Source organism: Coregonus clupeaformis, chromosome 24 (genome assembly GCF_020615455.1).
Source record: "Coregonus clupeaformis isolate EN_2021a chromosome 24, ASM2061545v1, whole genome shotgun sequence".
In the NCBI taxonomy this organism is placed as follows: Eukaryota; Metazoa; Chordata; class Actinopteri; order Salmoniformes; family Salmonidae; genus Coregonus; species Coregonus clupeaformis.
The window spans coordinates 48,442,723-48,455,681 of NC_059215.1; the positions used below are offsets into that span (position 1 = coordinate 48,442,723).

At 44.7% G+C, this 12,959-nt stretch overlaps 1 protein-coding gene across 1 annotated transcript in view; it reads right to left on the reverse strand.

Moving 5' to 3' along the window:
* LOC121537723 (guanine nucleotide-binding protein G(i) subunit alpha-3) overlaps positions 1-12,959 on the reverse strand; it is a 71,058-nt gene that overhangs the window by 37,405 nt on the left and 20,694 nt on the right. The window contains exons 2-4 of the mRNA XM_045207295.1: positions 8,676-8,718; positions 6,185-6,326; positions 4,646-4,803 (exon numbers count right to left, since the gene is read on the reverse strand). Of these exons, the coding sequence (XP_045063230.1) occupies positions 4,646-4,803; positions 6,185-6,326; positions 8,676-8,718 (343 nt within the window). The remainder of the gene's footprint in view (positions 1-4,645; positions 4,804-6,184; positions 6,327-8,675; positions 8,719-12,959) is intronic.

Below are 12,959 nucleotides of genomic sequence, written 5' to 3' on the forward strand. Positions count from 1 at the left end.
CCCATCAGGAAGTCCAGGAACCAGTTGCACAGGGTGGGGTTCAGACCCAGGGCCTCAAGCTTAATGATGAGCTTGGAGGGTACTATGGTGTTGAATGCTGAGCTATAGTCAATGAACAGCATTCTTACATAGGTATTCCTCTTGTCCAGATGGGATAGGGCAGTGTGATTGCATCGTCTGTGGATCTATTGGGGCGGTAAGTAAATTGAAGTGGGTCTAGGGTGACAGTTAAGGTAGAGGTGATATGATCCTTGACTAGTCTCTCAAAGCACTTCATGATGACAGAGGTGAGTGCTACAGGGCGATAGTCAATTAGTTCAGTTACCTTTGCTTTCTTGGGTACAGGAACAATGGTGGCCATATTGAAGCATGTGGGAACAGCAGACTGGGAAAAGGGAGCGATTGAATATGTCCATAAAAACACCAGCCAGCTGGTCTGCGCATGCTCTGAGGACGCGGCTAGGGATGCCATCTGGGCCGGCAGCCTTGCGGGGTTTAACATGCTTAAATGTCTTAATCACGTCGGCCACGGAGAAGGAGAGGCCACAGTCCCTGGTAGTGGGCCTTGTCAGTGGCACTGTGTTATCCTCAAAGTGGGCGAAGAAGGTGTTTAGCTTGTCTGGAAGCGAGACGTCGGTGTCGGCGACGTGGCTGATTTTCCTTTTGTAGTCCGTGATTGTCTGTAGACCCTGCCACATACGTCTCGTGTCTGAGCCGTTGAATTGCGACTCCACTTTGTCTCTATACTGATGTTTTGCCAGTTTAATTGCCTTGCGGAGTGAGTAGCTACACTGTTTGTATTCTGCCATATTCCCAGTCACCTTGCCATGGTTAAATGCGGTGGTTCGTGCTTTCAGATTTGCGCAAATGCTGCCATCTATCCACGGTTTCTGGTTAGGGTCGATTTTAATAGTCACAGTGGGCACAACATCACCTATAGACTTCCTGATAAACTCAGTCACTGTTTCAGTGTATTTGTCAAAATAATTTTCGGAAGCTACCCGGAACATATCCCAGTCCGCGTGATCAAAAGTTGAAGCGTGGATTCCGATTGGTCAGACCAGCGTTGAATAGTCCTTAGCACGAGTATTTCCTGTTTGAGTTTCTGCCTATAGGAAGGGAGGAGCAAAATGGAGTCGTGGTCAGATTTGCCGAAAGGAGGGCAGGGGAGGGCCATATAACCATCCCGGAAGTTCGAATAGCAATGGTCGAAGATTTTGGCAGTCGATATGTTGATAGAACTGGTCAGCCTAGTCCTCAAATTTGCTTTGTTAAAATCCCCTGCTACAATAAATGCAGCCTCAGGATATGTGGGTTCCAGTTTGCATAAAGTCCAGTGAAGTTCTTTGAGGGCCATCGTGACATTATGGGTGTAACAGAAAAAAAACTATATTTAATCAATTTTAAATTCAGGCTGTAACACAACAAAATGTGGAAAAAGTAAAGGGGTGTGAATACTTTCTGAAAGCACTGAACAACACAGCAGCTTATAGGCATGTTTTGTGTAACAAAAAATCGACAACGAAGTTGGCTCTTTTACAATGGGGGTCAATGGAAAATAATGTTTGTTTTCCCAAATTTGTGGGCGTGGTCGAGGGGTATTTCTTCTTATGATATGAATACCAATACCAATAAATTACAATACATTACTCTTCGATGTAGGTTCTAAATCATAACTGTAACTGATTTAAATCATAACGGAAACCACAACACAGCAGCTGGACAACCACAATATACTACAATCCACGGTGTAATACATTAAGTTACACTGTCGACCAACTAACATTTCATAACTGAAATGATAACAGCTGGACAAACAGCTGAGTAATGTTAGTGTTGACGTTGTTCATCATAATCTCCCACTGCGATGTGGAATGCAAATCAGCTGTATCAGGTAGCTAGGCTTACATTCTGAAAAAGCTGTATTCTACATTCTAACAAGCTCGTACAAGACAAGACCCATCTTGTTTCTCTCTACTGTTCCTGTTTCTGCACCTCCTCTAAGGTTTAGCATGACATGAAAAAATGTAACCTCTCAGAGACAGTGTTTTGCACAAGTACATAGAGTGGCGAAATAGAAAAAGTAGTCAGCCCTTGGGATCCCGAGGACCGATTTTGGGCCTACATTGTCAGGAATATTTTCAAGTAAGAGAACATTAAAACCTAACATTTAACCAGTCTTCTCTTGAGATTATAAAGTCTTATTGACAGTTTAACTGCAAGATTTGAATTGCCACAATGTTGTTTGTTCTTCAAATTACAGTGCATTCGGAAAGTACTCAGACCCCTTGACTTTTTCCACATTTTGTTACGTTACAGCCTTATTCTAAAATTGATTTAAATAGTTTTTTCCCCCATCATCAATTTACACACAATACCCCATAATGACAAAGAAAAAACAGGTTTCTATAAATTTCTGTTAATTTATTACAAATAAAAAACAGAAATAACTTATTTACATAAGTATTCAGACCCTTTGCTATGAGACTCGAAATTGAGCTCAGGTGCATCCTATTTCCATTGATCATCCTTGAGAAATTTCTACAATTTGATTGGAATCTACCTGTGGTAAATTCAATTGATTGGACATGATTTGGAAAGGCACACACCTGTCTATATAAAGTCCCACAGTTGACAGTGCATGTCAGAGCAAAACAAGCCAGGAGGTCAAAGGAATTGTCCGTAGAGCTCTGAGACAGGATTGTGTCGAGGCACAGATCTGGGGAAGGGTACCAAAACATTTCTGCAGCAATGAAGGTCACCAAGAACACAATGGCATCCATCATTTTTAAATGGAAGAAGTTTGGAACCACCAAGACTCTTCCAACAGCTGGCCGCCCGGCCAAACTGAGCAATCGGGGGAGAAGGGCCTTGGTCAGGGAGGTGACCAAGAACCCGATGGTCACCATTCTTCTATGGAGATGTGGAGATGGGAGAACCTTCCAGAAGGACAACCATCTCAGCAGCACTCCACCAATCAGGCCTTTATGGTAGAGCGGCCAGACGGAAGCCACCCCTCAGTAAAAAGGCACATGACAGCCCATTTGGAGTTTGCCAAAAGGCACCTAAACGATTCTCAGACAATGAGAAACAAGATTCTCTAGTCTGATGAAACCAAGATTGAATTCATTGGCCTGAATGCCAATCGTCACGTCTGGAGGAAACCTGGCACCATCCTTATGGTGAAGCATGGTGGTGGCAGCATCATGATATGGGGATGTTTTTCAGCGGCAGGGACTGGGAAACTAATCAGGATCGAGGGAATGATGAACGGAGCAAAGTACAAAGAGATCCTTGATGAAAACCTGCTCTAGAGCACTCATGACCTCAGACTGGGGCGAAGGTTCACCTTCCAACAGGACAACGACCCTAAGCACACAGCCAAGACAATGCAGGAGTGGCTTCGGGACAAGTCTCTGAATGTCCTTGAGTGGCCCAGCCAGAGCCATGATTTGAACCCGGTCAAACATCTCTGGAGAGACCTGAAAATAGCTGTGCAGCGACGCTCCCTATCCAACGTGACAGAACTTGAGAAGATCTGCAGAGAAGAATGGGAGAAACTCCCCAAATACAGGTGTGCCAAGCTTGTAGCGTCATACCCAAGAAGACTTGAGGCTGTAATCGCTGCCAAAGGTGCTTCAACAAAGTACAGAGTAAAGGGTCTGAATACTTATGTAAATGTTTTTAAAAATGTATTTTCTTCGTTGAAATTTGCAAAAATGTCTAAAAACCAGTTTTTGCTTTGTCATTATGGGGTATTGTGTGTAGATTGATGAGAAAAAACAAAACAATTTAATCAATTTTAGAATAAGGCTGTAAAGTATCAACATTTTGAAAAGGTCAAGGGGCCTGAATACTTTCCGAATGCACTGTATGTATTTTATTAAAACAGAAAAATTAAGTAAATAGGACATATTATCTTGAAAAATAATTTAAAGGTTAAATAGAAAAAATAAAAGGGTTATATCAGTCTTAACTATTATATCTTTCAGATTTTACATAGCCTAAATCAATAAAAAATTATCATTCGGTAGGGCTCTATAAAATCTGTTATTTCTTTCCATGATTCCATTTTGTTCTTTCCCAAATTCCGTTTAGATTTTCCAGGTTTCCGTTTATCCCATTTTTTCCAGGTATTCACTCTCAAAATCACTTTTTTTTTTTTTTAAGAAAAACTAATAAATTGGACGTTGTAAGTCCACAACAATGCTTAAAACACATTAGAGACCACTTTTGAGGTCTGGGAAAAAACGGATTTTTAAAAATGTTTATTCAAGTGCACAACTAGCAAGAGACTGTTGTTTAGTGCACATGTGATGGACAGCGGAGTCGGAGTCCCTGCCCATCTTTTGAAAACGTCCGAAACGTCTGAAGAGTTTCTTAAATAAACTCTCATGGCACCATCGACTCCCCTCTCCTAGCACTGACTTCGCTGATAAATCCTTTGTTGAGGGAAAATGTACATCATACGATTGTGATGTGCTTGTCTCACATAGCTATGTTAAGATATAAATGCACTAATTCTAAGTCGCTCTGGACTAAAATGTAAAAATGTGTGTGTGTGTGTGTACTCTGTCAGTCCGTCCGTGTGTGTGTGTGTGTGTGTGTGTGTGTGTGTGTGTGTGTGTGTGTGTGTGTGTCTTACTAGGAGGCCGAGTCGTTGAGCTGGTACTCTCTGGAGCGCAGGAAGCAGGTCTGGACCCCGCTGTCCGTCCACAGTCTCCGCATCACGCCGGTCAGATCTGATGATACCACACCCTCCGCTGTCGTACCAGCCAATACAAACAGCTGACGGGCATCGTCCTGGCAACAGAGACATGCCCATTAGACCACTGATTGATTGATTGATTGGTTGGTTGATTACGTTTCAAGTTTTAATGTCACGTGCACAAGTACAGTTAAATGCCTTTCTTGCAAACTCAAAACCCAAGAATGCAATCATCAATAACAATGTAATACTAGAAAAAAAACAAGAGAAATAAGAATAAGATGAAATACACAAAGCAAGTAAGTAAGCAGGCATACTATATACAGGAAATATTTAAAAAGTTAAAATTTGCAAATCAATTCATTAAAAATCCTACAATGTGATTTTCTGGATTTTTTTTCTCAATTTGTCTGTCATAGTTGACGTGTACCTATGATGAAAATTACAGGCCTCTCATCTTTTTAAGTGGGAGAACTTGCACAATTGGTGGCTGACTAAATACTTTTCTCCCCCACTATATACAGGAAATATTTAAAAAGTCAATTCCAATACCATATTTACAGTGATGGAGGTAGATATGTATAGGGGTCAGGTGACTAGGCATCAGGATATATGATAAACAGAGTAGCAGCAGCTTGTATGTGAATGGGTGTCTTTAGAGTCAGTATAAATGTATGTGCATATGATGTGTGAGTGAGAACATGATGGAGTGACAGTGCGTGTGTGTGTTTAGGGCCCTGTGAGTGTGCACAGAGGTCAATAAAGATACAAGATAAACTCGGTCCGCTATTTGCCAGTCTTATGGCTTCGGGATAGAAACTGTTCAAGAGCCTGTTGGTGTCAGACTTGATGCACCGGTACCTCTTGCCTTGCGGCAGCAGAGAAAATAGTCTATGGTTTGGGTGGTTGGGGTCTTTGACGAATTTCCAGGCCTTCTTTTCACACCGCCTGATATAGAGGTCCTTGATGGCAGGCAGCTCGGCCCCAGTGATGTACTGGGCTGTCCGCACCACCTTCTGTAGCACCATGTGATCGAGGGCGGTGCAGTTGCCATACCAAGCAGTGATGCAGCCAGTCAATATGCTCTCAATGGTACAGCTGTAGAACCTTTTTCAACCTCCTGAGGGGAAAGAGGCACTGTCGCGCCTTCTTCACCACTGTGGATGTGTGTTTGGACCATTTTAAGTCTTTAAGCGATTTGGACACCGAGGAACTTGAAGCTGTCTACCTGCTCCACGGTTGGATTCTGGGGGCCAGTTCCAGATACTTCATATATTCCAGAACAAGCCAGCCCCTTGATTAGTTCAAATCAGGTGTGCTAGTCTAGAATAGATAGAATAAGTGGAACACATAGACAGAACTATATGCCTACTGCTCGTGAAGACCAATTTCTGTTTCGATGGACAACAAAGTTGTGTGTTGTGTTGTGTTGTGTCGTGTCGTGTCGTGTCGTGTCGTGCCGTGTCGTGCGCCTACCGCTCGTGCGGCGTCCCCAAAGTCTATCTTCAGGCGTCCCATGGCTCTGATGATGGCGATGATGGACTGGATGGTGTTGCTGTACACCACCACTCTGTACTGCTTACACTCCTCCTCAGAGTAGCCGGCCTCGTGGATGATCCTGAATAGGAGGACACAGAGGATGATCTTTTAGATCAGTGAATGATTTCGTGAAACGTTATTTTTAAATACTTTATCTGTGCCTAGGTGAGCTTGCCTGGCTTAATAAACCATCTGGCACACCAGGCAGACTCAAGAAAACACTTAAAAGTATTTGAAAGGACTTTTCAAGTATTTGAGCCCAGATCTACTTCAGATAAACCCAAGTAACATTTAATGCTTCACAGAAGTCACTGGGTGTGTTCCGATATCAATATTCACTTAGTATGAAGCAATGTATTAGGCATTCACTCTATGTGGTGAGGACATTGGATCATAGCCACTCTCTAATAAAGCAAACCTGATCAAGAATGGGACAACATTCAGGATGATCTTTTAAGATTTCAGATAAACCCAAGTAGGGTTGCGACTTTTCCAAAGTTCCTGGTTGACGGAAATCTTGGTTGGAGAATTTATTTTTAGCTTATTCTCTTCTAATTCCGGCAATTCTTCAACTGGGATTTCTGGAAATAAACCTAGTAATTTTAGGGAAGGTTTCTGGAATTCAAGTTACATGTATTGGCTTCCTGTATGCGTGGACATTTAGGACAATACAAGTCATTTCAAAAAGCAACCTACTTTTAATAGCATGGTGAATTGTGCATGAACGACGAGGCGTGGGCTTTCTTTAACGTGGGAATCCAGGGTTGGGAGTCTATTCAGGCCGTGCCAGGCTAGCCTCTGTGACCATTGTTTAGCGTGTTATGTAACGGGTGCTTCCCTCCATACTCTCTCTGCCTGAGCAGCACCGTGTTAAATGAGGCTAGCGTCTCTCTATGCATCCACAGCACACGGTCACACACACACACCGCACGCACACACACACACACACACACACACACACACACACACACACACACGCACGCACTGAGTGACGGAGATTAACTCAGCTGGCGATGCCGATTCTCCCTGAACTATTAAGGCTTCACTAAATACTGTCCTTGGATATTATTATTATTATTATTATTATTATTATATTGTTATCATATTCCGAATGCCATTTGTATCGGTTAACTGTTCGATAAGTTAAAATGATCAGTTATACAACTTATTAAAAATCACCAGAAATGGTATCAGTAACCTTTGACGTGGTTCATGCAAGTTTGTTAGAATCCAGTTTGGGCTGCAACGTGCTACCATCGTGGTGTAGGTGAGATTGATAGAATTCCATTTGGAACTAATGCTGAGCAATAAAAAAAAAAATGTTTTCTCTTCCGATAATTAAACAACTAATTGACCGATTCAATTACTTCAATTCCCATTTTACTTTGTTTTTTTTGGGGGGAAGGAGCTCAACGAACCGTTTCTCTACAGACAAATCCTACCAAGCACGAGAGACATCACATCAAGAATGAACTGTGGGACGCTGTAGGGAGTTGTAGTTTTCAATAGGCCAATATTCAACCCAGTTCAGTGCAGAAAACATGGTAATGAACTACAACACAGCAACGATAAGAGACAGTGCTGGAAGTATAGCTCTACTAACCGACTGATAGTTGTAGCAGTCTTGAAAGTATGCCTAATCTCCTTTGAAGAACTACTAAAATTGTGATTTCGTCAGACAGCTCAGCAGCACGGGCAGCTGTGGCAACTGTGGGTTCGGGGGCATGGAAACGTTGCTCAATTGACTGACTGGATGTTATTTGTTTGTCGCACCATCCTCGGTAAAACCCTAGACACTGTCATGCGTGAAAAGCCCAGGAGGACGGCCGTTTCTGAGAGACTGGCCCCGATGATCATACCACGCTCAACGTTGCTTAGTAGGTCACTCGTCTGCCTGCTTTATATATAGCAAGCCACGGCCATGTGACTGTCTGTAGGAGCGAACCATTTTCGTGAACGGGGTGGTGTCCCTAATAAACTGGCCACTGAGTATATATACACAGCAAAAATATTTGATTTAAGCAAAGTAATGTAAATATCTGATGGTTAATAAGTGATAAGCAGTAATGGGCAGTCACTACCATCACGGGGCTCTATATTCTGTGTTGTTAGAGACAATGGAATGTTTTCACTGTTTTACCAACTAAATGTTATCAATATTTGGGTTTGGGATTTCAATTAAAAAAGCTCTAAAATAATTTCAAGGTCATATTTCATAATGCATTTAAACAATCTCAAAAAGCACTAATCTCTCAGCACCCGCTGCAACATTCTAACCATTGGAAACATAACGAATAGAACAGGCTTGGAACCTCATCACCACATCATCCGGGTTCTGTGCTACTCCCATCATGGAGTGGGCGTTTGATAGAATGCAGTTAGGACTACAAAGTGCTCACATCGTTGTTGTTATACGTGTTGAACTTACTTCATCTGCTTCACTATGGTACTTTTCCCAGACTCCCCAGCCCCTGAAAAGAAAAAGAGACAGAAATTACAGAACTAGTAATGACATAACAATCGTCAGAGAACTAGGCCTACATTTCTCACCTATCACAGCCCTCCATGACCTTTATTTCTGTCCGTCTGTCGGTCTCTGAGACTTTCTCTCTCTCTCTGCCTGTGTGAGTCTCTCTCTCTGCCTGTGTGAGTCTCTCTCTCTCTGCCTGTGTGAGACTCTCTCTCTCTGCCTGTGTGAGTCTCTCTCTCTGCCTGTGTGAGTCTCTCTCTCTCTGCCTGTGTGAGTCTCTCTCTCTCTGCCTGTGTGAGTCTATCTCTCTCTGCCTGTGTGAGTCTCTCTCTCTCTGCCTGTGTGAGTCTCTCTCTCTCTGCCTGTGTGAGTCTCTCTCTCTCTGCCTGTGCGAGTTTCTCTCTCTCTGCCTGTGCGTCTCTCTCTCTCTCTGCCTGTGTGAGTCTCTCTCTCTCTGCCTGTGCGAGTTTCTCTCTCTCTGCCTGTGCGTCTCTCTCTCTCTCTGCCTGTGTGAGTCTCTCTCTCTCTGCCTGTGTGAGTCTCTCTCTCTCTGCCTGTGAGTATCTCTCTCTCTGCCTGTGTGAGTCTCTCTCTCTCTGCCTGTGTGAGTCTCTCTCTCTCTGCCTGTGTGAGTCTCTCTCTCTCTGCCTGTGTGAGTCTCTCTCTCTCTGCCTGTGTGAGTCTCTCTCTCTCTGCCTGTGTGAGTCTCTCTCTCTCTGCCTGTGTGAGTCTCTCTCTCTCTCTCAGATGTCACCATGAGAGCACCAGCATGGACACAGATAGGAGCGTGCTGTCTCTCTCTCTCTGATAGGAGCGTGCTGTCTCTCTCTCTCTGATAGGAGCGTGCTGTCTCTCTCTCTCTGATAGGAGCGTGCTGTCTCTCTCTCTCTCTGATAGGAGCGTGCTGTCTCTCTCTCTCTGATAGGAGCGTGCTGTCTCTCTCTCTGATAGGAGCGTGCTGTCTCTCTCTCTCTGATAGGAGCGTGCTGTCTGTCTCTCTCTCTGATAGGAGCCTGCTGTCTCTCTCTCTCTCTCTGATAGGAGCCTGCTGTCTCTCTCTCTCTCTCTGATAGGAGCCTGCTGTCTCTCTCTCTGATAGGAGCCTGCTGTCTCTCTCTCTCTCTCTGATAGGAGCCTGCTGTCTCTCTCTCTGATAGGAGCCTGCTGTCTCTCTCTCTCTCTGATAGGAGCCTGCTGTCTCTCTCTCTCTCTGATAGGAGCCTGCTGTCTCTCTCTCTCTCTGATAGGAGCCTGCTGTCTCTCTCTCTCTCTGATAGGAGCGTGCTGTCTCTCCCTCTCTGATAGGAGCGTGCTGTCTCTCTCTCTCTGATAGGAGCGTGCTGTCTGTCTCTCTGATAGGAGCGTGCTGTCTCTCTCTCTCTGATAGGAGCGTGCTGTCTGTCTCTCTGATAGGAGCGTTCTGTCTGTCTCTCTGATAGGAGCGTGCTGTCTGTCTCTCTCTGATAGGAGCCTGCTGTCTCTCTCTCTCTCTGATAGGAGCCTGCGGTCTCTCTCTCTGATAGGAGCGTGCTGTCTCTCTCTCTCTCTGATAGGAGCGTGCTGTCTCTCTCTCTCTCTGATAGGAGCGTGCTGTCTCTCTCTCTCTCTCTCTGATAGGAGCGTGCTGTCTCTCTCTCTCTCTCTCTGATAGGAGCGTGCTGTCTCTCTCTCTCTCTCTCTGATAGGAGCCTGCTGTCTCTCTCTCTCTCTGATAGGAGCCTGCTGTCTCTCTCTCTCTCTGATAGGAGCCTGCTGTCTCTCTCTCTCTCTGATAGGAGCCTGCTGTCTCTCTCTCTCTCTGATAGGAGCCTGCTGTCTCTCTCTCTCTCTGATAGGAGCCTGCTGTCTCTCTCTCTCTCTGATAGGAGCGTGCTGTCTGTCTCTCTGATAGGAGCGTGCTGTCTCTCTCTCTCTGATAGGAGCGTGCTGTCTGTCTCTCTGATAAGAGCGTTCTGTCTGTCTCTCTGATAGGAGCGTGCTGTCTGTCTCTCTCTGATAGGAGCCTGCTGTCTCTCTCTCTCTCTGATAGGAGCCTGCGGTCTCTCTCTCTGATAGGAGCGTGCTGTCTCTCTCTCTCTGATAGGAGCGTGCTGTCTCTCTCTCTCTCTGATAGGAGCGTGCTGTCTCTCTCTCGCTCTCTCTCTCTGATAGGAGCGTGCTGTCTCTCTCTCTCTCTATGATAGGAGCGTGCTGTCTCTCTCTCTCTCTCTGATAGGAGCGTGCGGTCTCTCTCTGATAGGAGCGTGCTGTCTCTCTCTCTGATAGGAGCGTGCTGTCTCTCTCTCTCTCTGATAGGAGCGTGTTGTCTCTCTTTGATAGGAGCGTGCTGTGTCTCTCTCTGATAGGAGCGTGCTGTGTCTCTCTCTGATAGGAGCGTGCTGTCTCCCTCTCTCTGATAGGAGCGTGCTGTGTCTCTCTCTCTCTCTGATAGGAGCGTGCTGTCTCTCTCTCTCTGATAGAACCATGATGTCTCTCTCTCGCTCTCTCTCTGATAGGAGCGTGCTGTCTCTCTCTCTCTCTCTCTCTGATAGGAGCGTGCGGTCTCTCTCTGATAGGAGCGTGCTGTCTCTCTCTCTGATAGGAGCGTGCTGTCTCTCTCTCTCTCTGATAGGAGCGTGTTGTCTCTCTTTGATAGGAGCGTGCTGTGTCTCTCTCTGATAGGAGTGTGCTGTGTCTCTCTCTGATAGGAGCGTGCTGTCTCCCTCTCTCTGATAGAAGCGTGCTGTGTCTCTCTCTCTCTCTGATAGGAGCGTGCTGTCTCTCTCTCTCTGATAGGACCATGATGTCTCTCTCTCGCTTTCTCTCTGATAGGAGGGTGCTGTCTTTGAGGAGAGGTGTCTCTCTCAATTCAATTTCAATTTAAAGGGCTTTATTGGCATGGGAAACATATGTTTACATTGCCAAAGCAAGTGAAATGGATAAGTAACAAAAGTCAAATAAACACAAAAAAATACAGTAAACATTACACTCGCAAAAGTTCCAAAAGAATAAAGACATTTAAAATGTCATATTATCTGCAAATAGTTCAAGTACACAAGTGAAAATAAATAAACATAAATATGTGTTGTATTTACAATGGTGTTTGTTCTTCACTGGTTGTCCTTTTCTTGTGGCAACAGGTCACGAAATCTTGCAGCTGTGATGGCACACTGTGGTATTTCACCCAGTAGATAAGGGAGTTTATCAAAATTGGGTTTGTTTTCGAATTCTTTGTGTATCTCTGTAATCTGAGGGAAATATGTGTCTCTAATATGGTCATACATTTGGCAGGAGGTCAGGAAGTGCAGCTCAGTTTCCACCTCATTTTGTGGGCAGTGTGCTCATAGCCTGTCTTCTCTTGAGAGCCAGGTCTGCCTACGGCGGCCTTTCTCAATAGCAAGGCTATGCTCACTGAGTCTGTACATAGTCAAAGCTTTCCTTAAGTTTGGGTCAGTCACAGTGGTCAGGTATTCTGTCACTGTGTACTCTCTGTTTAGGGCCAAACAGCATTCTAGTTTCTCTGTTTTTTGGTAAATTCCTTCCAATGTGTCAAGTAATTATCTTTTTGTTTTCTCATGATTTGGTTGGGTCTAATTGTGTTGTTGTTGTTGTCCTGGGGCTCTGTGGGGTATGTTTGTTTTTGTGAACAGAGCCCCAGGACCAGCTTGCTTAGGGGACTCTTCTCCAAGTTCATCTCTCTGTAGGTGATGGCTTTGTTATGGAAGGTTTGGGAATCGTTTCCTTTTAGGTGGTGGTTGTAGAATTTAATGGCTCTTTTCTGGATTCTGCTCTGCATAAATTATTTGGTGTTTTACGATGTACACGTAAAACACTCTCTGATAGGAGCATGCTGTCTCTCTCTCTCTGATAGGAGCGTGATGTGTCTCTCTCTCTGATTGGGGCGTGATGGGTCTCTCTCTCTGATTGAAAGGTGATGTCTCTCTGATAGGAGCATGCTGCCTCTCTCTCTCTCTGATAGGAGCATGCTGTCTCTCTCGCTCTCTCCCTTTGATAGGAGCGTGCTGTGTCTCTCTCTCTCTCTGATAGGAGCGTGCTGTGTCTCTCTGATAGGAGCGTGCTGTGACTCTCTCGCTCTGATAGGAGCATTCTGTGTCCCTTTCTCTCTCTCTCTGATAGGAGCGTGCTGTCTCTCTCTCTGATAGGAGCGTGCTGTCTCTCTCTCTCTGATAGGAGCGTGCTGTCTGTCTCTCTGATAGGAGCGTGTTGTCTCTCTCTGATAGGAGCGTGCTGTCTCTCTCTCTC